Source organism: Mirounga leonina, unplaced genomic scaffold, assembly GCF_011800145.1.
Source record: "Mirounga leonina isolate KUSES-001 unplaced genomic scaffold, KU_Mleo_1.0 Mir_92, whole genome shotgun sequence".
Classification (NCBI taxonomy): domain Eukaryota; kingdom Metazoa; phylum Chordata; class Mammalia; order Carnivora; family Phocidae; genus Mirounga; species Mirounga leonina.
In genome coordinates, this window is record NW_023270852.1 from 904,106 (window position 1) to 932,000 (window position 27,895).

General features: G+C 36.3%; 1 protein-coding gene across 1 annotated transcript in view; it reads left to right on the plus strand.

Moving 5' to 3' along the window:
• PIK3C2A (phosphatidylinositol-4-phosphate 3-kinase catalytic subunit type 2 alpha) overlaps window positions 1-24,650 on the plus strand; it is a 98,958-nt gene extending 74,308 nt beyond the window's left edge. Inside the window, exons 21-33 of the mRNA XM_034995476.1 lie at window positions 795-887; window positions 2,668-2,797; window positions 7,873-8,009; window positions 10,472-10,641; window positions 12,024-12,180; window positions 12,816-12,925; window positions 16,047-16,254; window positions 17,453-17,577; window positions 18,705-18,822; window positions 18,908-18,980; window positions 19,319-19,428; window positions 19,513-19,638; window positions 21,492-24,650. Of these exons, the coding sequence (XP_034851367.1) occupies window positions 795-887; window positions 2,668-2,797; window positions 7,873-8,009; window positions 10,472-10,641; window positions 12,024-12,180; window positions 12,816-12,925; window positions 16,047-16,254; window positions 17,453-17,577; window positions 18,705-18,822; window positions 18,908-18,980; window positions 19,319-19,428; window positions 19,513-19,638; window positions 21,492-21,674 (1,740 nt within the window). The 3' untranslated portion in view covers window positions 21,675-24,650. The remainder of the gene's footprint in view (window positions 1-794; window positions 888-2,667; window positions 2,798-7,872; window positions 8,010-10,471; window positions 10,642-12,023; window positions 12,181-12,815; window positions 12,926-16,046; window positions 16,255-17,452; window positions 17,578-18,704; window positions 18,823-18,907; window positions 18,981-19,318; window positions 19,429-19,512; window positions 19,639-21,491) is intronic.
• The last annotated feature ends 3,245 nt before the right edge of the window (window positions 24,651-27,895 follow it).

Genomic DNA, 27,895 nt, shown 5'->3' on the forward strand with positions numbered 1-27,895 from the left:
GAATCATCAGCACTGAGTAATTATATTTCAAACTGGGCCAGTAGTTATACAAATAGTGGATTTTCTCTTAATGAATTCAGCAAAAGCAACCAATTAATTCATCCATTAGTGTTTGTGGTTTTGAAAGGCTAGGGTACAAGTATCCATAAAGGAGTCTTTGATTTGTTTTTAAGTTGATATATGGCTTCTCTTTACTGAAATTTAACAGTGGGTGCCTGAGTTGTATGTCATTGGCGGGGGCCAGGGGGTCACATTTTCTCCTTGGGTTTTGTTTGTTGTTTCCCTTAATTGGTCTATCTTAAATTAGTTTTTTTAACCAGTTTCATTTTAAAATAAGATTTGATCTTTGCTAATGAAATTTTTAAATTTAGTGTCACTATTTGATTGCATGGCTAATTATAAATTATAAGAGTACCAATATAGAAGAAGTAGAGATCTCATCCCAGATCATACTGCTTTAGAGGAAAGATAAGAATATACAAAATTTTGTGCTCTGTTGAGGAATTAAGATGCTTTTAAAGCTCAAACTTTTAATAACTTTTGTCTCCAGTTTTTAAGGTTTTGCTTTTCGTCTAGAGAGTAGTAGATATTTTACTTATGCTATGTTTAAGTTTCAAAAAGTATTTTTAAATACCTCTTGTTTGCTGGATGATCTAAAAAGCAGTTCACATGTATTATTTCATTTGCCACAGTTCAGAAGAACAAGTGAAAGGAGAAATGCTTAGGACAAAAAATCTTAAACCCGTTTTTATTCCAGTGTTATCTTTCTAATGCATAGCGTGTTGTATTTGTAGTCATGTTCCTTCTTCAGTTCTAATGCTGTGCCCCTAAAAGTGACAATGGTAAATGCTGATCCAATGGGGGAAGAAATTAACGTCATGTTTAAGGTGAGCTTTGTTTCTATTTTTTGTTTTATTTTTTTTTAAGATTTTATTTATTTGAGAGAGAGAGCACAAGTGGAAGGGAGGGGCAGAGGCAAAGGGAGAGGCAGACTCCCTGCTGAGCAGGGAGCCCAGTGCGGGTCCATTCTAGGACCCCAGGATCATGACCTGAGCTAAAGGCAGACACTTAACTGACTGAACCACCCAAGCACCCCAATGTTACTTTGTTTTTAAATGGTATTTTAAAAATTATTTTCTCAAATTCCTTTTCCAAATTGCAAATTTAGTTTTATTTAATATTTAATTAAATTGAATAATTATGTGAAAATTATTGCTCATATAAACTGTTCCCAGGAACAAATGCAACTCTGGGCTAGAGCTGCTACATATGGCCATGCTGGTTGAGCTACATATGGCCATCGTAACTTCAGCAGGCAGTGCCTTTCACACAGATTATGATGTGAATGGTACCCCCTAGAGTTGTGCAGCGTGAAACTGCAAAACCATGAGCAATGGCACTGGTTTTTGGAGACATATAACTTACTATGGGAAGCAGTAGGAGTGGAATACTACAGAGTAATCTGTTACCAAAGTTCTGTGTGTTGTGATCATAATTTGTATATTTTTAAGAAAGAATGGAGAGTTTCACTTAATTCAATGAGTTCAGTTAGTGCAGGCTCATATATGTGTGTGTGTGTGTATATATATATGTATATACATATAAATGATAGCTCAAGAGAAGCTATCTTTATGAATACATATAAATGTGTATATATGTAGGTATATTCTATATATGTGTGTGTGTGTGTATAGATATATATATATATATGTGTATATATATATATATATATATAGCAAGTTCTCATAAATCTGGCTCTGGACTATATTTTACTGATGTATTTGTCTTTTCCTAAAACCATACCATCTGTTTGAATACAGAAATTTTATATGTTAAGTTTTAATATTTGTTAGGGCTAATCTCCCCTAATTTTTTTTTTTTTTGTAATTTTCTTGACTGGTCTCAAAAAATATATTCATCATTATGTGTTCTAAAGTTATTTTATCCAATTTAAAAAAGAAAATGAAAAATTGATGTGATTCCAGTTAGAATTAATTCATTTTGGGAGGGTTAACTTTTTAAAAAAAAATTTTTTAAGTAAACTTTTAAAGATAATTGTAGATTCAGTCTGTTGTAAGAATTTATACAGAGATCCTAGGTATCTTTTTTTTTTTTTTTTAAGATTTTATTTATTTGACAGAGAGAGAGACAGAGAGGGAACACAAGCAGGGGGAGTGGGAGAGGGAGATGCAGGCTTCCCGCAGAGCAGGGAGCCCGATGCGGGGCTCAATCCCAGGACCCTGGGATCATGACCTGAGCCAAAGGCAGACGCTTAATGACTGAGCCACCCAGGCGCCCGATCCTAGGTATCCTTTACCCAGTTTCCCTCAATGTAACATCTTGCAAAACTATCATACAATATCACAATGAGGATACTGGCATTGATACAGTTAAGGTAAGGAATATTTTGATCATGACAAAGATCCTCCATTTGCCCTTTTAAAAAATTGAATATGATTCACATACCATAAAATCCAACCTTTTAAAAGGTGTATAGTTCAAGAAACTGAGACATGAAGAGGTGAAGTAATTTCCTCTGGAATGCTGTAGAAAAATTTCATCTCATTCTTCACTCTATCATTTCCCCTTCCTCCTGCCTTTTACAGTATGTAGTGTATTAAGTCTTTTGGAAAGGTACAGGTTTCATTTTGTTTCCTTGATTTCAAGGTTGGTGAAGATCTTCGGCAAGATATGTTAGCTTTACAGATGATAAAAATTATGGACAAGATCTGGCTTAAAGAAGGACTAGATCTGAGGATGGTAATTTTCAAATGCCTGTCAACTGGTAGAGATCGAGGTAAGTCTCTCAGCTCTGTCTTGGTGTCTTATTATTTCTTTTCTATGAACTTAGCTCAGAGTATACCTGTCCTGAGGGAGTCCTGCTGCTGGCACACTATGATCTCAGTTGTTTCTTACTTTAATTTAGTGTTACTTTACTGATTTATTTGTTCACAATCAGATAACTCATTGAGTAGCCCTAATAAATGCTTTGCAGTAACCAGAGGTTCCCATTGACTGACTGAACGAGGATTTTATGGTCTTTACCTTTTAATTTAAAATTAAGATGTCTAAGTTAAACCAATTTTGATTTCATTTCTGCAAAATAAAATAATGGTTTCAAAAATTTTTTCTACTTTAGCAGAGGCTTCATCTTATTTTATTGAGTAAGTTTTCTTCCTTACCACATATGTTTAGTGTGAATAGTAAAAGCCCTAGACACAGAAATATTGTGATAATTAAAAGATAATGAATGTAAAACACCCCAGTATGTGATATGTATTAGATGCGCAATAAATTGTGACCATTATCATTACTTTTATTCAACAAATGTTTGTTGTTGATCTACAATCTACAAAATGCTAATAACATGTAGTGTTTATATTTAGAGGGAAGCAATTAAAGACATATAAAGTAATTTGAAGATGCTTAATAAGCTAAAAGCTCTAAGAGAATTTTTAAAAGATATTTATTTATTTATCAGTGAGAGAGAGTGAGAGAGAAAGAGAGCACAAGCAGAGGGAGAAGCAGGCTCCTCACCGAGCAAGGAGCCCGATGTAGGACTCGATCCCAGGACCCTGGGATCATCATGACTTTAGCCAAAGGCAGACACTTAACCAACTGAGCCACCCAGGAGTCTCTAAGAGCTCTAAGAGAATTAACAAAGGCAGTGCCATGGGGTTTTAAAGGAGGGAAAGATCATTTATAGTTGGTGGAAATGAGAAATGCTTCTCAGATTCTAATCATAGACACTAGAAAGTCACCTGAAAAATTATCTAGTCATCCTTATAATATTTGCCATTCATTTTATGCTTAACTGCCTATACTGAAGGAAATTTACTGCATTTCAATGTAATCTTTTCTATCCTGGATAGCTCTGATGGCTGTAGAGTTTTTTCTTGATCAGTGGGAACTGACTCCTAGTGTCTTCTACCCATCAGTTCCAGTTCTGTTAATAGACTTTCATGGGCGCCTGGGTGGCTCAGTCAGTTAAGCGACTGCCTTCAGCTCAGGTCATGATCCCAGGGTCCTGGGATCGAGTCCCGCGTCGGGCTCCCCCTGCTCTGCGGGGAGCCTGCTTCTCCCTCTGCCTCTGCCTGCCACTCACCCTGCTTGTGCTCTCTCTGTCAAATAAATAAATAAAATCTTTAAAAAAAAAAAATAGACTTTCATATAATTCAGTCAAATCCTTCTTTGTGATGATGAATATTGTGGCCTCAGATCCTGAGTTCCAAATTCTTCAGCCATTTCTCATATATGACTTCAGATTACCTTATTATCTGATTATTCCCATTGTAAAGGGCTCAAGTGATCCAGTCTCTGAGAATGGCACCTGAATTTTGTAGAATGCAAAGTAGGCAAAGTGTTGCACACACAGAACTTACAAATAAAACCATCATACCAGCTCCTGCTAAATCATGTCTTGGCCATTCTGTACTTGTACATTTTGTATCTTAGACCCAAGTATAGGACCTTACCTATTAACTTTCTTGTTATATTTGATCCATTATTTTTCAGCCTCTTGGATTCTTTTTAAAATCTGAGTTTTGTTATCTGTCATTGAACCTCTTAGTTTGTGTCGTGAACTGATTTGAAGAACATATATTCTGTAGCTTCTGCTAAGTCATTGAAAAAATATGTTTACTAAGAGAGGACCAAGGACTGGGGCGCCTGGGTGGCTCAGTTGGTTAAGTGGCTGCCTTCGGCTCAGGTCATGATCCCAGAGTCCCACATTGGGCTCCCTGTTCAGCAGGGAGTCTGCTTCTCCCTCTGACCCTACCCCCTCTCGTGCTCTCTCTCTCTCTAAAATAAATAAAATCTTTTAAAAAAAAAAAAAAAAGAGGACCAAGGACCAACCCTTGTGTCATGGTCACTAGAGATGTGAGATTTCCTTTCAGGTGATTGCTAAATCTTTAGGTACATGGGTACTCATCTACTTCATTGTGTTATCAACTACTCCACATTTCTCCATTTTATCCATCAGGACAGTATGAGAGCCTTATCACTTTCCTGTCTCAGTTTAGCATGTATAAGCTTTATCTTGTCAAAAAGGAAATCAGGTCAATTTAAGAATTCTTGCTGGGAAAAAAGGATTCTTGTTGGTTGGGGATGCCTGGGTAGCTCAGTCGGTTGGGCCTCTGACTCTTGGTTTCTGCTCAGGTCATGATCTCAAGGGTTGTGGGATGGAGCCCCACATCAGGCTTTGCACTCAGCAGGGACTCTGCTTGAACATTCTCTCTCTCTGCCCCTCTCCCCACTCAACATGCATGCACTCTCTTGCTCTCTCTTTCTAAAATAAATAAACCTTAAGAATTCTTGCTGGTTAAAAAAATTCTTGCTGGTTGTTTTTCATATAAATCTTGTAAATGGAAGTTGTTTTATTAAGTAACATTCCTCAGTGAGAGCCTGCCATTTCATTAGGTTGCCTTTTCTGTCACCACACTTACTTCATATAGTTGTACATCCTCTTTCTTCTTACGGCATTCCATGTAACTTTGGAAGCAATCAGATTCCGCTTGTTTTTTATGTTGTTTCTACCTAATGGTTGAGTGCTTACTTTGTGTCTTGCCCTGGCCTAAGCTTTTCATTTGTGTTATCTCACAAGTATCCTTATTTTTCAAATGAAATCACATCCATGTCTTCTGTGAAGTTTTTACTAGTATTTCAGTGTTTCTAGTAATCCCTCACTTTTTCAGGCTCAATGATTGTCTTTAAATATTCACCAGACATTTACTGGTGTATCTCCCCACCCCCCGCCCCGGATTGATTTTAAATTCCCTCAGAGTAGGGGCCATATCTTACATAGCAAGTAGTATATTGTATATTTTATGAACTTTGGTCCACTGTTTTAGCACATAGTAATTTATATGTATGCATATTTGATTATGAAATTAAAACTTGTATGTATATTAAAAATTTGGTTAAACGTAGTCATAGAATCAAGGTACAGGTACTCATTGAAAAAGGATGTCACTATCAGATAAAGGGCTAGTATCCAAAATCTATAAAGAACTCATCAAACTCAACACCCAAAGAACAAAGAATCCAATCAAGAAATGGGCAGAAGACATGAACAGACATTTTTCCAAAGAAGACATCCAAATGGCCAACAGACACATGAAAAAGTGCTTCATATCGCTCGGCATCAGGGAAATCCAAATCAAAACCTCAATGAGATACCACCTCACACCAGTCAGAATGGCTAAAATTAACAAGTCAGGAAACGACAGATGTTGGTGGGGATGCGGAGAAAGGGGAACCCTCCTACACTGTTGGTGGGAATGCAAGCTGGTGCAGCCACTCTGGAAAACAGTATGGAGGTTCCTCAAAAAGTTGAAAATAGAGCTACCATATGATCCAGCAATTGCACTACTGGGTATTTACCCCAAAGATATAAAAGTAGGGATCCGAAAGGGTACGTGCACCCCGATGTTTATAGCAGCAAGGTCCACAATAGCCAAACTGTGGAAAGAGCCAAGATGTCCATCGACAGATGAATGGATAAAGAAGAGGTGGTATATATATACAATGGAATATTATGCAGCCATCAGAAGGAATGAGATCTTGCCATTTGCAACAACGTGGATGGAACTGGAGGGTATTATGTTGAGCGAAATAAGTCAAACAGAGGAAGACATGTATCATATGACCTCCCTGATATGAGGAATTCTTAATCGCAGGAAACAAACTGAGGGTTGCTGGAGTGGGGGGTGGGGTGGGAGGGATGGGGTGACTGGGTGATAGACACTGGGGAGGGTATGTGCTCTGGTAAGCACTGTGAATTGTGCAAGACAGTTGAATCTCAGATCTGTACCTCTGAAACAAATAATGCAATATATGTTAAGGAAAAAAAAGAAGAAGAAGAAGGTAGCAGGAGGGGAAGAATGAAGGGGGGGAATTGGAGGGGTAGTCGAACCATGAGAGACGATGGACTCTGAAAAACAAACTGAGGGTTCTAGAGGGGAGGGGGGTGGGAGGATGGGTTAGCCTGGTGAATGGTATTGAGGAGGGCACGTTCTGCATGGAGCACTGGGTGTTATGCACAAACAATGAATCATGGAACACTACATCGAAAACTAATGATGTAATGTATGGGGATTAACATAAGAATAAAAAAAAAAAAGGATGTCACTGTGAACTCTAAACTAGACGATGCAACCAAAACAACGTAAAAGATCCAAATGAATTCATTGTTCATTGTGTGACCAGACGACTAGGATTATAACCTGGCCCTGCATACTTTCTTTTGGGGTGGTCTGAAGGCCTTGGCCAACTTGGTTTCTTCCAGTCCTTTGGCTGAAGCAGGTCTCTGTGTCCTTATCTTTTATTTTGACACCAGTGCATCTCCTTGATTTTGAAAATATATAAAACTAATTTTTTGATTATAGAAATAATACATGCACAAAGTAAATGTAGCATGTAGTAGAATTTATTTATCTGAAAGCACGAGCGGGGGGCAGCAGCGGGGGCAATCTTCATCTGTTCTTCCCTTTGAAAAGGCTTAGTGTACTCTGAAACACTCCATCATTGCCCAAATACATGATCAGAGTAAGTTTATTAACTATGTAACATTATTAGCTAAGTCAGTATCATCTAGTTTGTAATTAAAATTGTTATTCTTGGCGGGGGGTCACACATGGTTGTACAGATTATGGAACCTCAAAGTCAAATTCAACTGTTATATTTTGGGTACTTCTGAAAATAAAAAATTTTGATTGCTCAGATTTTCTAGCATGGGCTACCAGACTTGATTTTTTTTTTTTTTTTAAATAATTCCTAACAGAAATCTTATGTCAAAGATTGAAAGCTATAAGTTTTTTAAAGTCTTACTTTTGGGGAGATATTTTTGCATAGCTTAATGTTTTGTTGTTAAAGGTATGGTGGAGCTAGTTCCTGCTTCAGATACCCTCAGGAAAATCCAAGTGGAATATGGTGTGACCGGATCCTTTAAAGATAAACCACTTGCAGAGTGGTTGAGGAAATACAATCCTTCTGAAGAGGAATATGAAAAGGTGATTGGCAAGTCTCCTTATTCCAGACAACTTTGTCAAAAATGTATTACATAGGCCATAAGTGCTTTCATTTTCCAGCTCTGGTGACTAGCCATGTAGTCTAAGTTGTGAAAACAGTGTCTTTCTCTAAGTTTAAAAAAAAAAAAAATTATATATATATATATGTTTATATATAAACAGTGCACTTAATGGTAAGAATCTGAGTGAAACCAATGCTAAATTACCCCCAAAACATTCCAAGCATGCATTTAGAGGCCAGCAAAATAGAGGTATTTTTATGACCCAGAATATTATATTTCACAAAGATCTTGGGAAAAGTTATGGAAATAAGTAAGAGTGGCTGCATTGTGTGGAGATGAGAGGAAAATTATGGCCAGACTCTGATCTTGAACTTAGTACCAGGTGTTGAGCCTTAGGCAAATTATTAACCTCTCTTGTGCCTCAGTGACCTGGGATATAAAATAGTATACATTATAGTATTACAGTATTTTTTTTTTTTTGGTATTATAGTACGTATTATGGCTGTAAAAAAATAATAGCACTACAAGGCTATTGTAAGAATTAGATGAGTTTATATAGAAAGCCCTATACAGAGTAAATTCTGTAGTTGATAGCTGTTATTAGAAGTGTCAATTTTTTGTTTTAGCATACTTTTGAATTCTGTAATAGGAAAGGGAATCTCAGGGTGCCTGGGTGGCTCAGTCGTAGTGTGTGCCTTTTTTTTTTTTAAAGAGAGAGTGCATGTGAGTGCCCCAGTTGGGGGTGGGGGAGAAGGTAGAGGGAGAAGGAGAGAGAAGGAGAAGGGAGAAGGGAGAAGGAGAAGGAGAGAATCTTTAAGCAACTCCCCACTGTGCGGAGCCGAATACAGGGCTCAGTTTCACCACCCATGAGATCATGACCTAAGCTAAAACCAAGAGTTGGACAATTAACCGACTGAGCCAGCCAGGTGCCCCATGACCTTAGGGTTGTGAGTTTGAGCCCCATGTCAGTGGGGGTGGGGTGGGGAGCAGAGTTTACTTAAGAAAAAAAAAATGGGGGAAAAAGGGAAAGGGAAATCTCTTAGGACATAAGGCCTCTAATGATCCTAAAGTGGTCTAAGAAAGACTCAAGAACACTTTTTTCCCCCCCAAGAACACTTTCAATGGCAATGTAAGGAAATCTCGATTTTAATGTCATTTGCCTGCCTACTATATGTCAAGTCATTAATATATTTACAGATACGTACCAATTCTGTCTGTTGACCTAAGAAGGTAGAGGAATTTTGCCCTTTGTTAGTCTTTTCAACTGTTTAAGATCATTCCCTTTTCTTACTTGTGTGGGGAAAGCAGTGCAGCAGAAGCCAATACTTGTTTATAGTAATGTTGGCTCTTTTGTGGTTCTGGGAAAGTGGTTTGACACAAAATAATTGTCTAGTAACACACATTGAGTGCCTTTTATGCATTTGACTCTTAATGCCCTTTACTAAGAGAGAATATAACATAAAGGAGTCACATTGCTTGGGGTGAATCTTGGGTCTGCCACTTAACAATTATGTGATCTTGGGCAAAGAACTTCTATGTTTCAGTTTCCCTCATATGTAAAATGACAATCATAATCAGACCTATGTCGTATAGTGTGCATATGCGTGCATGTGTGTGTATAGGTGTGTAGAAAGAGTAGTGTAGTGCCTGGTTTGTGATAAGTGCTGTGTAAACATTTGCTCTTAGCATTATCAGTAATGATTTCTGGGGAGTTATGAAATAACCACATGGACACATAGAGCCATAGGACTGCTCCATTCAGAAATGTAGTTTCTTGAGAATAAACTAAATGCACATGCTTTAGATAAAACTCATTATATACATCAATATATACTCATTATATACAGCAAGATGTATATAATGATACTTCTGTATGATACTATGTTAGTAATTTAATCCCCAGGGCAGGCAAGACTGAAGTGAAAGAAGATCTCCAGCTTTGAAAAACTTGGAGATGAAATAAGGAGTCAACAAAACACATTAATTATATTATTGTATGTTTAAAGATACAAGCTGACTTTCTTCATACATGCCCTCCCTATATAAGCCAAAAAAGGGAAAAATATTCTTTTATTCAGATTAATCTTTGTCACAGTGTTACCACCACTTTTACTAAATAGCAGAGCCTGTGAGGAGCAGAGTTCCACAAAGATGATTCTTAAAAGATGTTCAAAGGCAGCATGTACCCTAAGTAGGGACTGGCAGTATCTGCCTGTTAAAAGACAATACCTAGAGATATGGGGCAGTAACCACCTTTAGAAGGGTGTTTTGTTTTTGAAATACGACAAGGTTGGCTTTTGTTACCATAACCCAGTTTATAAGTTGTTGAAAAAGTGAATTACAATACTTTTTTCAAAGGGTGATGAATTACTTTAATCTTTATAACCTGCCTCCTTTAAAAATAGTTTTTTTTTCTAAAATAATTTTATATCTTTATTATAGGCTTCTGAAAATTTTATATATTCTTGTGCTGGATGCTGTGTAGCCACCTATGTTCTAGGCATCTGTGATCGACACAATGATAATATAATGCTTCGAAGCACAGGACACATGTTTCACATTGACTTTGGAAAGTTTTTGGGCCATGCACAGATGTTTGGTAGCTTCAAAAGGTACTAATATTGTTATTGTTGTTGCTAAAGAAAAGGGGGCACATTTTTTTTTAAAACAAGTACCCCAGGGGGTGCCTGGCTGGCTCAATCAATAGGGCATGTAACTCTTGATCTTAGGGTTGTGAGTTCAAGCTCCACTTTGGTGTGAAGCCTACCTTAAAAAAAGAAAAACAAGTACTCCAGGTAATTCTGAAGCAGATTTCCACATTGTGGATCACTTTTCAAAAGGTATTAATAAAATTATCTGTATCCATCCATCATGTGTATATATATCTGGAAGAGTTTCCATAATTTTACTTGAAGGAAACAGAAATAGACTTCTCTTACCACACAATGGTTAAGTTTTTGATGATTTTAATGTCAATCTCTTTACAATCTAAGTATTCCTTCTCTGTCCACTTTTTTCTTCCCAAGAAAGCTGAAGTTGTTGGTTTGCTTTCTCAGATTAATTCAAGAGGTCATTCATTGATTTCAAGTTCAGTCATTTCAAGTAATGCTAAAGATGTTTTCATTTCGATAGGATCAGAATATTATTGAAGATTGATATCTATGTGTATTTTGAGGAACCTTTCTTTTGACACATTTAGCCATAACATTGATTTTAATTAGTGGACACAACTATTTTATTTAAAGGTTTTATTTACTTGACAGAGAGCACAAGCAGGGGGTAGGCGGGGAGCGGCAGGGAGAGAGAGAAGCAGATTCTCTGCCGAGCAGGGAGCCCAATGCGGGGCTCAGTCCCAGGACCCCGGGATTATGACCCAGGCCAACGGCAGATGCTTAACTGACTGAGCCACCAGGTGCCCCTGGACACAACTTATTTTTTTAAAAAGGCAGTTTTTCACAAATTAACGTTCCCAAACTTGCCTCTTTTCTTGTTGTTCTTTGCCTTGTAGTTCCCATTGAGTATGACTAGGGATTAAAAAAGACCCTAAGAGATGACTTGACCATGTAGTAGATAAGAGTGTGTGTGTGTATGTAGTAACCTTTGTTGAAATGAATTAAGGTGTATTTAACTAGTTAGTGGTACATATTAGAAATGTTCCCATTTGTATAATGGTAGTGAGTGCCAAATTTTTCTCTCTGTACGTTTGTAACTACTGTTTGATCTCTATTTGAATGTGTGGGTTTATAGATATCATCTTGGAAAAAATTCATGTATGTGTTCTATCTAAGTAATGAGATTGATTATATGATGGCTTTCCTGAAAATGCAAAATTTATAAGTTTTAATGCAGATTCAAACCTGCCTGATTCTAAATTTCCCAGTTGGAAATTGTTACGGCTCAGATAGCTTAGTTGAATAACCATGTGGTAACAAAAGCACTATTTGAATATCTTCTGTAAATAATACTTCGTGTTGTGTACTTTCTTTTTAAATAGGGATCGGGCTCCTTTTGTGCTGACCTCTGATATGGCATATGTCATTAATGGGGGTGAAAAGCCTACCATTCGTTTCCAGTTGTTTGTGGACCTCTGCTGTCAGGCCTACAACTTAATAAGAAAGCAGACAAACCTCTTTCTTAACCTCCTTTCACTGGTAACTATGTTCTTTTACAAGCCTTTAATTAATTTACATTAATGCTCTGTGTTTCAATATCTAAAGAAGGATATTTTGGAATAAAATTTACTGTAGTCTCAAATATCAGAAATATTATTACCAAAATATTCAAAAATTGCTGCTATGTAAAATATGCCAGACACCATTTATATAAAATGCAAAACATAACTCAAATCTGTGGGGGTGAGGAGTAAAAGTAACTGAAAGGGACCCTGAGGGAGTCATCTGGGATGCTGGAACATATTTTGTGTCTTAATTTGGGTGTGTTCAGATTTCTATACTTTTCTGGATATGTATTAAGTTAAAAGTTAAACTTTTGCTAGGATTATTGTGGCTGAACTTGATTAAAAAAAAAAAAAAGGACTAGACAAAAGGTCTGGATTTCACAGGTTTTATTCCATAAACTGGCTTCATGACTTCCAACTATTGACTGACTTGACCTCAGTTTTTCTCATTTATAATGGAATCACTTAGGTCCTTATAAGACTAATATAAATTCCTCAAAACTTTGTTTTATTTGCTTTAGTTCTAATTACTTGGCCGGCTTTTAAGGGATGGGTGGGGAACAGACTTTTAAAAAGTGTAACTCACAAACTCTTTTTCCCTTTCTGTAGATGATTCCTTCAGGGTTACCAGAACTTACAAGTATTCAAGACTTGAAATATGTTAGAGATGCACTTCAACCGCAAACTACAGATGCAGAAGCTACAATTTTCTTTACTAGGTAAGGCATATTTAAATACATTAGAGAAGGCACAGAGCTTTGATTTGTTTTCCTTAGTTTAAACAAATGCTATATATCAAAAATCTGATTGTAATGGGGCGCCTGGGTGGCTCAGTCATTAAGCATCTGCCTTCGGCTCTGGTCATGATCCTGGGGTCCTGGGATTGAGCCCCATATCGGGCTCCTCGCTCGGCGGGAATCTTGCTTCTCCCTTTCCCACTCCCCCTGCTTGTGTTCCCTCTCTCACTGAGTCTCTCTCTGTCAAATAAATAAGTAAAATCTTGAAGAAAAAAAAAAATCTGATTTTTAGGAAATAATTGTGATTCACAGTGTTAGCAAATTGTGGGTTTATCAAAAGTATATTTTATGTCAGAGGGTTATTTACTGAATAAATGTAAAGGATTTGCAGTAACACTTTCAAAATTTATTTCTCTTGGGGCGCCTGGGTGGCTCAGTCGTTAAGTGTCTGCCTTCGGCTCAGGTCATGATCCCAGGGTCCTGGGATCGAGCCCCTCATGGGGCTCCCTGCTCCGCAGGAAGCCTGCTTCTCCCTCCCCCACTCCCCCTGCTTGTGTTCCCTCTGTCGCTGTGTCTCTCTCTGTCAAATAAATAAATAAAATCTTTTAAAAAAATAAAATAAAAAATTTATTTCTCTCAAAATGACTCGTTTTATTTAGTATATGACTTGAATTATAAACATCTTATTTATGAACTATTTCTGCAAAGCGTATTTTCGATAGTGCTAAGTACAAGTTTTTGTGTTTTTTTCCTAAAATAATATCTGTACTAATCTTTTTCAGGATTTTGCCATAACAGTTTTCATGGATACCATAAATATTTAAAACTGCAAACTCTGGGACACTGCTATAGTAAATTGTTACTATATGACATAGTACTTAAAACACATATACTAATTATTGGCATTTGAACTTGTCATTTTTGCTTTAAAAGCAGATCTTCCTGGCAAATACGTTCTAAAAGTCTGGTGACCAGGTTGGTCACTGTCTAGTGGTACCACCTCATTATTATGCCACAGCAGGGAGGACCCATGAGCTCATGTTCTTTTTTCTTTTTTTCTTGCCTTCTTCCTCTCAGTGGAAAAGAGATAGAAAACTGGACTGGACTTCTCTAGTCTCAAGAGTCTGGGCTGAATTGAATTGAAGGAAGCTGACTTTTGTATAGCCTTCCAAACTAATTCTGATAATTTAGGTATTGATGGGTTTTGTTTTTTCAAAAGAGATTCATTGGTTCCTCTGGGGAAAACTATATAGCAGGCATGTATTAGTCTGCTTGAGCTGCCATAATAAAATACGATAGACGACATGGCTTAAACAACAGACGCTTATTTTCTCTTAGTTGTAGAGGCTGGGAAGTCCAAGAACAACGTGCCAACTCATTCACTTCGTGGTGAGGGCTCTAGCTTACAGACAACTGCCTTCTCATTGTTTCCTCACAGGAAGGAAGGAGATAAAGAGCAAGAAAGCATAAGTTTTCTTGTCTCTTCTCATTAGGATACTAATCCTATTGGATCAGGGCTTTATCCTTAAAACCTCATCTTATCTTCATTACTGACTCCATAAAGGCCCTATGGGGTTGGGGCTCAAACATAGGAATTTTGGAGGATACAGATACTCAGTCCATAGCAAAGCAAGAACCTTTGTGTGAAGTTCTAGACTTTTCTTTTTGAATCTCTTTCCTCTTTCTGGATTTCTTTATCCTGCTTCTGAGACTTCTTGTTTCTTTTGCATGCCTAAAATGTTTTATCCAAGCCTGCTTTCCAGATTTACCACCACGAAACTCCCTATTCTGTCAAAACTTCTTTTTCCAACTGAGGGAAATGATGATTATCTGAAGAAGGAATCTGGTACCAGATTCTACTATTTGTTGGAGAAGATTTTATTAAATTTGGGTTACTTTCGATGCTTCCTTCTATACTTGTTTAGTTGTCAACTTCCCTGTTTATTAAAAGGGAATTAAATAATGATCACCTTTTTTGGCATTATGCCAATCATCTTCTATCCCTAATAGTTTTATATTAGTATTAGATCCTACAGAGTTCAAGAAATACAGCATCAGGGCGCCTGGGTGGCTCAGTTGGTTAAGCGACTGCCTTCAGCTCAGGTCATGATCCCACGGTCCTGGGATTGAGCCCCGCATCGGGCTCCCTGCTCTGCGGGGAGCCTGCTTCTCCCTCTCCCACTCCCCCTGCTTGTGTTCCCTCTCTCGCTGTGTCTCTCTCTGTCAAATAAATAAATAAAATCTTTAAAAAAAAAAAAAAGAAAAAGAAATACAGCATCATTTCTTGGGAGACAGTGGGATGGGATGGAATAGAGACTTTCTTGTGCTAAACTGTTTTGTTGGGGTGGAATATCTTTTCACGGGTTTTTGGCCTGAAGAACAAAGGAAATCCTTGGCAAAGTGAGAATCTGCTTAATATTTTAAAAGAAATGAAAATGGGGGCGCCTGACTGGCTCAGTCAGTAGAGCATGTGACCCTTAGGATCGTGAGTTAAAGCTCCATGTTGGGCCTAGAGCTTACTTTTTTGGGGGGGGGGAGAGGGAGATGGGGAGAGAGAGAATTTTTTTTTTTAAAGATTTTATTTATTTATTTGAGAGAGAATGAGAGACAGAGAGCATGAGAGGGAGGAGGGTCAGAGGGAGAAGCAGACTCCCCGCCGAGCAGGGAGCCCGATGCAGGACTCGATCCCGGGACTCCAGGATCATGACCTGAGCCGAAGGCAGTCGCTTAACCAACTAAGCCACCCAGGAGCCTGAGAGAGAATTTTAAGGAGGTTCCATGCCCAGCTTGGAGCTGGACATAGTGCTTGATCTCACAACCCTGAGATCATGACCTGAGCAGAAATCAAGAGTCGGATGCTTAACCAACTGAGCCACCCAGGCACCCCAAGGGCCTAGAGCTTACTTTAAAAGAAAATTTATATATCTTGATTGATAGATAGATTAAAAAAAAAAAATTTAAGGGGCTCCTGGCTGGCTCATAAAATCTTAAAAAATTTTTTTTAAAAAGGAATGAAATATTTTTATCCTTTATTATGTTCAAAGAACTGAACAGGTTTTCTCATGAATATTTACTATTAACATATTTTCTGATTATTTTGTAGGCTTATCGAATCAAGTTTGGGAAGCATTGCCACAAAGTTTAACTTCTTCATTCACAATCTTGCTCAGTTGCGTTTTTCTGGTCTTCCTTCCAATGATGAGCCCATCCTTTCATTTTCACCCAAAACATATTCGTTTAGACAAGATGGTCGAATCAAGGAAGTCTCTGTTTTCACCTATCATAAGAAATACAACCCAGATAAACATTATGTAAGTTTGGTTTTGGTATTTGTAGAGACTCATGCATGCATTATTATTGTTTTTTTCATACTTCTTTCCTCCATGGATGGTCCAAAAATAAGTATTTGAGGAATCCCTAATTGTTTTTTGGTATTTATTTCTTGGCAAATTTGCTCCCAAACCATGGAGGACAAATGATATTCTTCCTTCCAGAGACAAGGCTTAAAAGGTGGTGCTATTTTGCTTTTTCTCTTTTCTTCAATTTGTTCTTAATCTTAAGGTAAAGCTTGCTCATTGTAACAAATTCAACCTAGGTAAAAGCACATAAAGTCTTCAGTTCTCATTCCACTTTCTAGGGTTGAAGTATTATTAAATAGACACACACACATAAAATTCATCTTTAAACAAGATCTTTACTATGCTTCCCACCACCCCATGGATAGCACTATTATCTGTTTTATTATTGTTTTTCACCCTTGTGCTAATATTTTTATTTGGAAATACTTTGCAGCACAGTCTTTAAATTTTAGACAGACTGATATTTTAGAAAGCAACTTTATTATTTTGATTTTCACCTATTTTATTGTTAGTAAATTTTTGTAAGTTTATGTAGTATTTTATCCTAACACCATTTTATTGAATATTCCATTCTTTCCCCCAATGATTTATAACAGTATATTACATTATGTTGTAGATACTATAATGTTAGCATATTTAAAATGTACTAAATTTATATATATCCGTGAATTTATTTCTGGTCTTCTGTAGATAAATATGACTTTTTTCTACACCAGTATTTTACTCTGTAAAGTACTGTGACTTTATAACACTTTATCCAGTAAGACAAGTTTTCCCTCATCCTCCTGCCACCATAAATTTTGCCTTTTTCATTTACTCTTAAATGAACTTATTAATGTGTTCATTGGAAATGTACTAAATTTATAAATTTCAGGAAGTACATTTATTGTAATTTAATCCTGGAAATAAATGACTTTCACTTTCTGGTTCTTGTTTATATATCTTACAGTGGTTAATATCACTCTTAGATACAGTTAGATGTCTATAAATACAATGACTTTTATATATGCTGTTTCCTCTCGGTGACATATATATTACTAAGTTAAAAGCACTTGGGCTGCATAGAATGATCAAGCTGTAAATTTTCTGTCGGGAAAGGTTTTTTTTGTTTGTTTTAATCTAATATGTTTGGGGTGTGGTTTCTTTTCAGATTTATGTAGTCCGAATTTTGAGGGAAGGACAGTTAGAGCCATCATTTGTGTTCCGGACTTTTGATGAATTTCAGGAACTTCACAATAAGCTCAGTATTATTTTCCCACTTTGGAAGTTACCAGGGTATGTTCCCATTTTTGTGCATTAATCCTTTTTTTATAGGAAACAATTTCTTACCAAGTGTTGGTTAAAAGCTTTGTGTAAACATTTAGTAGGATACAATGGACCATGTGTGACTTATTTTCCTTTGTATCACAAGGGCTTGATAAAAGTACTATACATAGAAAAGGAACTATAAGGTTTTATTGAATGGATAAACAGTGAATAAATGATCAAGATCCTAAACTTAAAATTGGGGATTTTCTAGTTTTCTAATTTCAGTTGAAGCTTTTTTTTTTTAAATCATACCGGATTAGGTAAATCATTACTTGAACTACCTTTACAGTGAGATCAAGTGAGATCAAGGAACTTAGTTGAATCTTATAATTTGTTGTCTCTACCACAGTCTGCAACAGAAGATAATAATTTGGAATCTTGGTTTTAGAAAAGTCGGATTTTAAGTCACTGCAGAAATAATTACGGCCATACCAAGCTCCTCTAAAAAATAAGCTGAGGCATTGAGACTGTTGGTTAAAATCTTAGTACTTAGTTTTCTATCTGTTACCCTTTCAAAACCCTCATTTTTAACATAGCTAATGACCAATAGATTTCCTGTTTTGGGTTGCTCATATTCTCAGACTAGATTTCAGAAGTAGAGTCAACAAAGTGTCATTATCAGAGTTTATTTCCACATGCAGTATCATTTTTCATTGGCAGCAAAATAAGCAGAGTTAAGATTATTCTTGATTTGGGCCCTACGTCACTTGTGGACACAGTATTGACAGGGTATGGGACTGATATCAACAGTAACTGTGGCTGATTGAGTAATGATTATTTTAGAGGATAAGATATGCATAAAATATTTGTGACTGGATTAATCTTTAGAAAAAAATAGTAGAAAATAAGTAATAAATAGCAATAGTGTCTCTTTTGTACCAAGGTTTATAAAAGGCTAACATGTACTTGAACTATTTCTTCTCCAGTACTCTGAAAAGAAATTACAAAAATTTACTTTCTAGAAGATTAAGATTCCACTTTGTATTTAAGTATATATTTTTAAAATATATATATTTCTAAATAAATATTGTGCTTAATTCTATAAATACTTCCAAGTGAAATAATTTAAATCCCACTTGTGTTTTCTTTTGTAGCTTTCCTAATAGGATGGTTCTAGGAAGAACACACATAAAAGATGTAGCAGCCAAAAGGAAAATTGAGTTAAACAGTTATTTACAGAGTTTGATGAGTGCTTCAACAGATGTAGCAGAGGTGACTGTCCTAATTGAAAAAGAACATACTATTTTTTGTGCTACGCGATATTTAAATTAATAATTTTTTTTCTCTTCTATCTTAGTGTGATCTTGTTTGTACTTTTTTCCACCCTTTACTTCGTGATGAAAAAGCTGAAGGAATAGCTAGGTCTGCAGGTAAGATTTTTTTTTTTCTTTATTGATAATTCATGGCTTCCCTATGATTTGCAAGTTACCATTTCTCAATGAATGTGGTAGAGTGACAGTGGGGTTACTGACTATACTCCAGTGGGAATGAGAGGAGAGTATTCTTCTAAGCCCATCAGTTTCTGGATAAACATAATTTTCCTAATAGAATGTGATTATTAAAGACCATAAATCAGTGGCCTACTAGGTTATTTACCTTTTCCTTTCCCCATATATGATGATCCTGGAATTAAAGCAAAAATTGTTTTGTCATAGTTTGTACCACTGGGAGCAAGATAAAATAAAGATGAATGTATTTATACTTTCAGATGCAGGTCCATTCAGTCCTACTTCAGGCCAAATTGGAGGAGCAGTGAAATTATCTATCTCTTACCGAAATGGTACTCTTTTCATCATGGTGATGCACATCAAAGACCTTGTGAGTGATTATAAATAATGATTGTAGAGAAAACCTATACCTTGGTAGGAAGCATTACTATTAAGGGAAAACTTTTCTTTATAGGTTACTGAGGATGGAGCTGACCCAAATCCATATGTCAAAACGTACCTACTTCCAGATACCCACAAAACATCCAAACGTAAAACCAAAATTTCACGAAAAACTCGGAATCCAACATTCAATGAGATGGTAAGTTAAAATCATTTCTAAAGATGTCCTAGATTTGTTCTTTTGAGATTTTAAATTTTAAACACTTTAAATTTAAAAAAATTTTTTTTTTTTTTAAGATTTTTATTTATTTATTTGACAGAGACACAGCGAGAGAGGGAACACAAGCAGGGGGAGTGGGAGAGGGAGAAGCAGGCTCCCTGCAGAGCAGGGAGCCCGATGCAGGACTCGATCCCAGGACCGTGGGATCATGACCTGAGCTGAAGGCAGTCGCTTAACCAACTGAGCCACCCAGGCACCCTAAATTTAAAATTTTTAGGTACCAGTTGCAGAACTATTTATTGTACTAGTAAAGCCAATCAATAGCAATCCAGTGATGATTTATCAAAATGTTGTGGAATTAAACCTGCCGTCATTGACCCTTAGGTTTGAAAAAGATCCTAGGGGTTATCTTCAACCACCTTTCCAGTGTTTGAACCCCCTCTACAACATTTTCAAAAAGTGGATGTCCAGTCTGTGCTGAAATACTTCCAGTCCACCCACTTTGTCTTGGGCAGTTCCAGCTCTTAACATTTTTTTTTTATACTGGGCTTAAATCTTCACTGCCTGTAGTTTGCACCTGTGGGTCTCAGTTGTACTGCTTGGAACCACACAGAATTTACTCTTTTTCTCCTGTGTAGCAGCCCTTCAGATAGCTGAAGTTCTCAAAAGCCCTTCCTGTTATCCTTTTGAAACATCTTCACTACCTTTACCTTTGTTTGATAGGATGTAGTTTCAAAATAATCCTCCTTCTAATTCATTAATCTGTCAGCAATCCACTTCAGATAGGGTGCTCTAAACTAAAAGCAGTAAGCAAAGCATTAGCTGAACAGAATGGAGCAGAACTGTGACTTTCCTGAACTACTCGTGGTCAATTTATAAACTTACTCATCTATTAAAACCTGCTAACCCTTAGTCAACTACTTTTTTAGGATAAACACCGTATTATTTGTGTACATGAACATTACATCCACACAAAAATGTCTGGATAGAGATTTGGAAGAAAATAAATGTGGATTTTCATCAGGGTTATAAGTTTGTTAAAATCGCAGAAATAGCCTTTTAGCTTCTGAAAAGCATATACAATGTTTGGTGAAGACAACTTGGTGTTATTCTCAAAAAGTAGTATTGGCTTTTTTCCTAGTTAGTAGCGTTATACTTCCAAGAAATAAAATGTAGTCAGTTTTTAGTTTTTATTAGTCAAACAGTGAGAAGGACTAAATTAAAGAGATGTTTCTCAGAAGTTATGATGAGGCCTTGTTGGGAAAAAAATTCTAAGTGTTGAATGTGGTGTGTCAGAGAGCTTTTTAGCATTCCAGATTGGCTGTAAACCGTATCGGTAGTTGGTGAGTTTGCTTTAAAGTACAGATAATCAGAAATTATTTCATGGTATATAAAAATCTTAACAGAAAAAAAGACAAAAAGAAATTCTAATCCCTCATATTTTGTAAAATAGTTATGTTTATCCCCACTTGCTTCTTTCCATTCTCTTTTCCAGGTCATCAGATCATCTCAAGACATGCCGCCTTGTAATTGCTTTTCCCTTCCCCATACTTCCATCTCAGGAAATCCTTGTTTTCAGTTTTTAGCCAATAATAATTTTCTACTCTGTGCATTTCTATGTCAGACAGTCAGAAGGATGATAATAAAATCCAAGGCTCCTGAAATACAAAATGTGCATCTAAAGTATGAGGCAGATTCTACCAGATGTGGCATAATTAATGTCATTATCTCTTTAACTACTGATCTCACTTCTGTTTTTACTTAAAATAATCCAAGAAACCAAACAAACAAAAAATTTGTAACTTACTGTTTTCTTTTTACCTTTGCTGTAGCTTGTGTACAGTGGATATAGCAAGGAAACTCTAAGACAGAGAGAACTTCAACTCAGTGTCCTCAGTGCCGAGTCTCTGCGGGAGAATTTTTTCCTGGGTGGAGTGACCCTGCCTTTAAAAGATTTCAACTTGAACAAAGAGACAGTTAAGTGGTATCAGCTGACTGCAGCAACCTATTTGTAAGCTGGTGAATTTCTGAGCTTTGAAAGCAAGGACAGTTATAAACATGTATACACACATACACACTTGGGAACTTTGTATAATATTTTTATACTTGGACAGAAATTATAAAGTAAATGTACTTACTGCATTTCAATACATCTGTTGGACCAACAGTCACATAATTAACTTTTATGAACTTGTTGAAGCCATTGCTGTTTTAAAGTCATATAGAATGCTATAAACCCTAAACTTAATATATAATAAGTCCTGAAAAAGACTTTGAGTTGGTGAAGGATTTAATCCTTTCTTGAGTAATTCAGAATAATAGCTTTAGTTTGGTCTGATAGTACAATGTCAATTCAGCCATCTATTTTGCATTGTTTCTTACACAGACACAGCATGTTTTCCTGTTTTGCACCTTTTATAGCCTTTACCACAGTGTGTGTTCACAAACACCAAAGGAAAGGAAAGGTGCAGGATGTTACCAGAAAATAACAGCTGCTATTCACAGGGCCGAGAGCAAAGCACAAATAATAGTTATGTTCAGAACTACTACGTAGTTTATAGAAGTAGGGGAAAATAATACTGCTTTTTATCACCCATGTCTTTAAAACCTTTTCAGAATAAGTGCCAATCACTGAAGTTGTAAATACTGGTGCCTTAACTTCATATGCTTCCCTGGCACTTCATTCTGATTTTTTCCTGACTTGATAAATAATTAGTAAGGAGTTTTCACTCACTTTCAACTTACTAAAGAATTATGTACATTTACTAATGTTTTTCCCACAGAAATATGATTTTTTTTCTACTTCTCATGTGACTTAGACATTTGATTTATGTTTTTGTTGCCCCGTAATTGAATGAGATTCATCGATGTAACTGTATACTAAATGCCATCATTCCATTATAATCCTACATTTACTCCCAGGAGTGTGAATTAAACTTCAGTAATCCACCTCCATGTATCTATACTCCACTTACTCATTAAGCAAGTGAAAATTGTTCACTCATGTACCCATTCCTGTTTGGTAGAACTCCATGAGTAGGGCAGACTCTTCACAGGAGGCCCAGGACAAGAATTCTAGGGTCCAGACTGAATATTAATGTAGACTTTTATAGCAAAGTTGGTCTTGTAAGGTGTCTTACTTATATTTGTAAACATTATACATTCACATGAATTACTTTCCTTAATACAGCGGGATTCAGAATCATAAGGGACATGATTGAAATTATTCTGCAGTAACCATTAAGGATAAAATTCATTTTTATTATTCATTCAACTGCACACATAATTTTGTGTTTAGTTGAATAAATATGTTGATATATTAATTCTCATGGCTAGAATGGAATTTCAGACACTTTTTAAATGGTAATAGAGATTGTAGTAATCTAGTTGCTGTGAGAGAACTGACAAAATATGCGATGAAGAATACCAATAAAGGACAATCTCCAATTCAGTCGCCCGTAACATAATTTTTATGAACTGTGCAGATGTTCAATGTAAATGGGAAACCTGTAGAGCAGAAATAGAACAGTTGAGGATGTATCAGTGAGATAGGTTTAGAAAAAAAAAAACCACTTGAAATTTTTGGTGCCTAACACTAATGGTCCATTTGTAGGAAAGCCCGTTAGTATGATATATGAATGTCTTTTTTTTTTTAATGTTCAAATGTATATTTAATAATTTAATTAAAATGCAAATCGAAGCACCACCGTTTATTTACTTTTTCCACATCCAGTTAGCATTTCCTTAAAGTGTGTAAGTACTTTTGCAGATATAAAGAAGTGTTAGATATTTTCACTTAAGCTTTTGAGACCTAATTCCATTCCATGAATTGTCACTTAGCCACTGTAAAACAAAAACAAAAACAAAAACAAAAAAACCCCAAACCTGTCTTGGTAAAAGGTCGTTGTTAATGGGACGCAGTATGTACTGCCTATTTGCAGTCTGTTACAGCAGTGTCTTTTAGCACAAATAACAGAACTAGAAAATGGGATGTCACTTTTCAATTACAAGAAATCTGGATTTCTTATCTAAGAATGTATATTATGATTAATACTGTACAGTTAACCAGAGTTCAGGACAAGTGGTAATGTTTTTCTTAATTTAACTCATTTTGTGCCTTCTTTGGTCATTAAAAATATACACATATTTTACATATATTTTAATATAAGTTATTTCTTTGTAAAACGCTAATCTTCAGCCCTTACCAAAAAAAAAAAAAAAAAAAGGACAGAGGCGCCTCTTTGCACTACTACTTTAAGTAGATTTTAAGTCAGTTTTTTTTAAACATTTTTTTAAAAGCTTGCAATAAAGTACATCTGAAGCAAAGGTTTAAACAAACTGGCCAAGACACTAATTTTTATGTATAATCACAATGTTTTATACCTATCTTTACCGAATAAAAATAATTATGCTACATATAAGTCCTGCACCAGAATTCTTTCTTCTTGCAGTGTTTTGGGATTTGAAAATAATTGTCTACTCCAAGAACCTATTATTTTCTCTACTGAGGAACCCAATGTAGAACTTGCACTGACATTTTTATTACTGCCTTTATAAAAAACTATAGGTAGCTAACTGTTAAGGCATGTATGATCTTTGATAAAGTATTCTTTTATCTTTTCAAATTAAAGTTGTTTAAAAGTTTCAATATCTTGCCTTAAATTGGTTGACTGTTCTTTCTAGGATTCAAGTATTGTGGCATTTTAAAAAAATATATTCAATTTTGATACTTTAAGAGACTTCAGATCAGAAAGGACTAAAAGCCCCACTACCATAATCCATGGATTTATTTACATGCTGTTTGATTAGCAGTGCAAATATGAATGAATATGGCAAATAGTCTCATCTATAAGAACCAAATACTTTAATTATATTAAGATAGTGAGTAAAGATGTATAATATTTTTATTAATACCTTGAATATATTCAGTGGATTGAATGTGACTCATAACTGTACTATGATTGTATTAAACTATTTCTGGAATAAAGGAACTCTGCTATCATTTCTTTCCTCATTAACATATTAACATTTTTGGTTCTAAACTTTGATAGGAGCTTGGGGAGCCTGGCTGGCTCAGTTGGTAGAGCATGCAGCTCTTGATCTTGGGGTTGTAAATTCAAGCCCCTCATCGGGCACAGAGTTTACTTAAATTTAAAAAATTAAAAAAATAAACTTTAATATGAGCTCACTGTTGTGTTCTTTGTATCTCACCCAGGAGTTTATTAGATTCAAAAATCCTGAATTTCAAAGCCGGCCTGTCAGTTGCCCCTAAAAATGACAAATCTGACTTCTACCTATGGTTCTTTGAAACCAAACCATGGTTCTGGGTTGCCATTTTGCCCCATCACCATTTCATATAATTGGAATGATGAAATAATGCAACAGTTACAGACTTCTGTAAGTATGGTCCCTGGCCTTTGGTGGTTTACTTAAATATTATAATAGTATAGTAAGAACATGTTCTATACCTATCTACAGAACAGAGAAATGTAGATTTTTTTTTTTTTTAAGGTTTTATTGGGCGCCTGGGTGGCTCAGTTGGTTAGGCGACTGCCTTCGGCTCAGGTCATGATCCTGGGGTCCCGGGATCGAGTCCCGCATTGGGCTCCCTGCTCGGCAGGGAGTCTGCTTCTCCCTCTGACCCTCCTCCCTCTCATGCTGTCTCTCATTCTCTCTGTTTCAAATAAATAAATAAAATCTTTAAAAATAAATAAATAAATAAAGGTTTTATTTATGTATTTGTCAGAGTGGGAGAGACAGAGCACAAGCAGGGGGAGTGGCAGGCAGAGGGAAAAGCAGGCTCCCCGCCGAGCAGGGAGCCCTGTGCAGGACTCTATCCCAGGACCCTGGGATCATGAGCTGAGCCAAAAGCAGATGCTTAACCAGCTGAGCCCCCAGGCGTCCTGAAATGCAGATTCTTCTAATATTTTACCTCCGTCATTCCAGAATGATACCAGTGTGAGGCTATGGTTCTCTGGCCCTAGAAAGAACATGCAAAAGGGCCCAAAGACTGTGAAAGAGTAATAACTTAAACAATTAGAGCTGTTTCTTGGGGGGGTTTATCACCTCCATCAAAAACTGGGTTTCTGTCAGAAAAACAAAAAACCTTTTATTTCACCCTTTTTTGAAATACTTTATCATGCAAATTTTAGACATATACAAAATTAGACAACAGTGTAATGCATTCCATGAATGAATCCATCACATACCTTCAATAGTTATTACCTTAGGGCTAATCTTGTTTTATCCATATTAGCTAGGATGGGCCTAGGTATAAAAATCTTTATTTTTTTAGGATTTGCTATTCTTAAATTTTTCTTCAGTTCTGAATAATTTATTATGACTTCCTTTCCAATTAATGACTTCTTTCTTCAACTGTTTAACTCATCCATTGAGTTTTTAATTTTGGTTGTTGTATTTTTATTTTCTAAAACAACTATTTGGTTATTTTTGTTTGCATCATGAACCAGGAAAGACACAAGACTGTCACTCATCGGTGGGGAAAGAGGTTTTTCAACAAATGGTGCTGGGACAATTAGCTAACCACATGCAAAAGAATGAAGTGTAGGACTATAAACAGCATATACAAAGATTCAAAACACATCAAAGACCTAAACATAGTTAAAATTATTAAACTCATAGAAGAAAACATAGGACATCTTTGTAACCTTGGATTAAACGAGAGTTTCATAAGGATGACACAAGAAGCCCAACCAACAAAAGAAAAAATAGATAAATTGGCTCATCAAAATTAAAAACTTTTGTGCATCAAAGGTTTTTTTTGTTGTTCTTTTGGGGTTTTTTGTTTTTTTACTGTTTTTACTACTTTTTACTATTAAGGTAAAAAGTTCACCAAATGAGAGAGAATACTTGCAAATCATATATCTGATAAGGCTCTGGTATCCAGAGTATTTAAAGAACTCTAAAACTCAACAGAAAGCTAACCTAATTTAAAAAATGGGCAAAGAACTTTAAATAGACATTTCTCCAAAATGGCCAACAATGATATGAAAAGATGCTCAACTTTATTAGTCATTAGGGAAATACAAATCAAAACTACTATGAGGGAGGGCGCCTGGGTGGCTCAGTTGGTTAAGCGACTGCCTTCCGCTCAGGTCATGATCCTGGAGTCCTGGGATCGAGTCCCGCATCGGGCTCCCTGCTCGGCAGGGAGCCTGCTTCTCCCTCTGACCCTCCCCCCTCTCATGTGCTCTCTGTCTCTCTCATTCTCTCTGTCTCAAATAAATAAATAAAATCTTAAAAAAAAAAAAATCTTTAAAAAAAAAAAAACTATGAGGGACACATGAGTGGCTCAGTCGGTTAAGCATCTGCCTTTGGCTCAGGTCATGATCCCAGGGTCCTGGGACCGGGTCCCACATCAGGCTCTTTGCTCAGCTCGGAACCTGCTTCCCCCTCTGGCCCCACCCCCATGCTTGCTCGCTCGCTCGCTCTCTGACAAATTCTTAAAAAAAAAACACTATGAGATACCAATTCATACCCACTAGGATAGCTAGAATTAAAAAATGTGGAGAAACTGGAGCCCTCATACATTTCTGATGGGAATGAAAAGTGGCGCAGCTGATCTACAAAACATTTGGCAGTTGTCAGAAAAGTTAAACAGTTACCTATGACCTGGCAATTCATAATATAATTATATATAATTTCCAAGAGAATTGAAAACATGTACTCAAATACTTGTACACAACTGTTCATAGCATTATTCATGATGGCCAAATAGTAGAAATAGGCCAAATGTCCATCAACTGATGAATGGGTGAGTAAAATGTATATCCATGCAGTAGAATACTATTTGGCCATAAAAAGTAATGAAGCCTGAGACCCCTGGTTGGCTCAGTCACTGGAGCATGTAGACTCTTGATCTCAGAGTCCTGAGTTCAAGCCCCACATTGGACATGGAGCCTACTTAAAAAATAATAATAAAAAGTAATGGAAAACTGATAGATGCTACAACATGGATGAACCTTGAAAACATGATAATGAAACCACATACAAAAGGTCACATACTGTATGATTCTGTTTATATGAAATGTCCAGAACAGGCAAATCCATAGAGACAAAGCAGATTAGTGGTTGCCTGGAGAGTTAATTGCTTAAAGAGTACAAGACTTCTTTCAGGGTGATGAAAATTTCTGGAATTAGTGGTGATTAATTATACTGTGAAAATACTAAAAGGCACTGTATTGTACACTTTAAAATGGTTAAAATATATTCTATA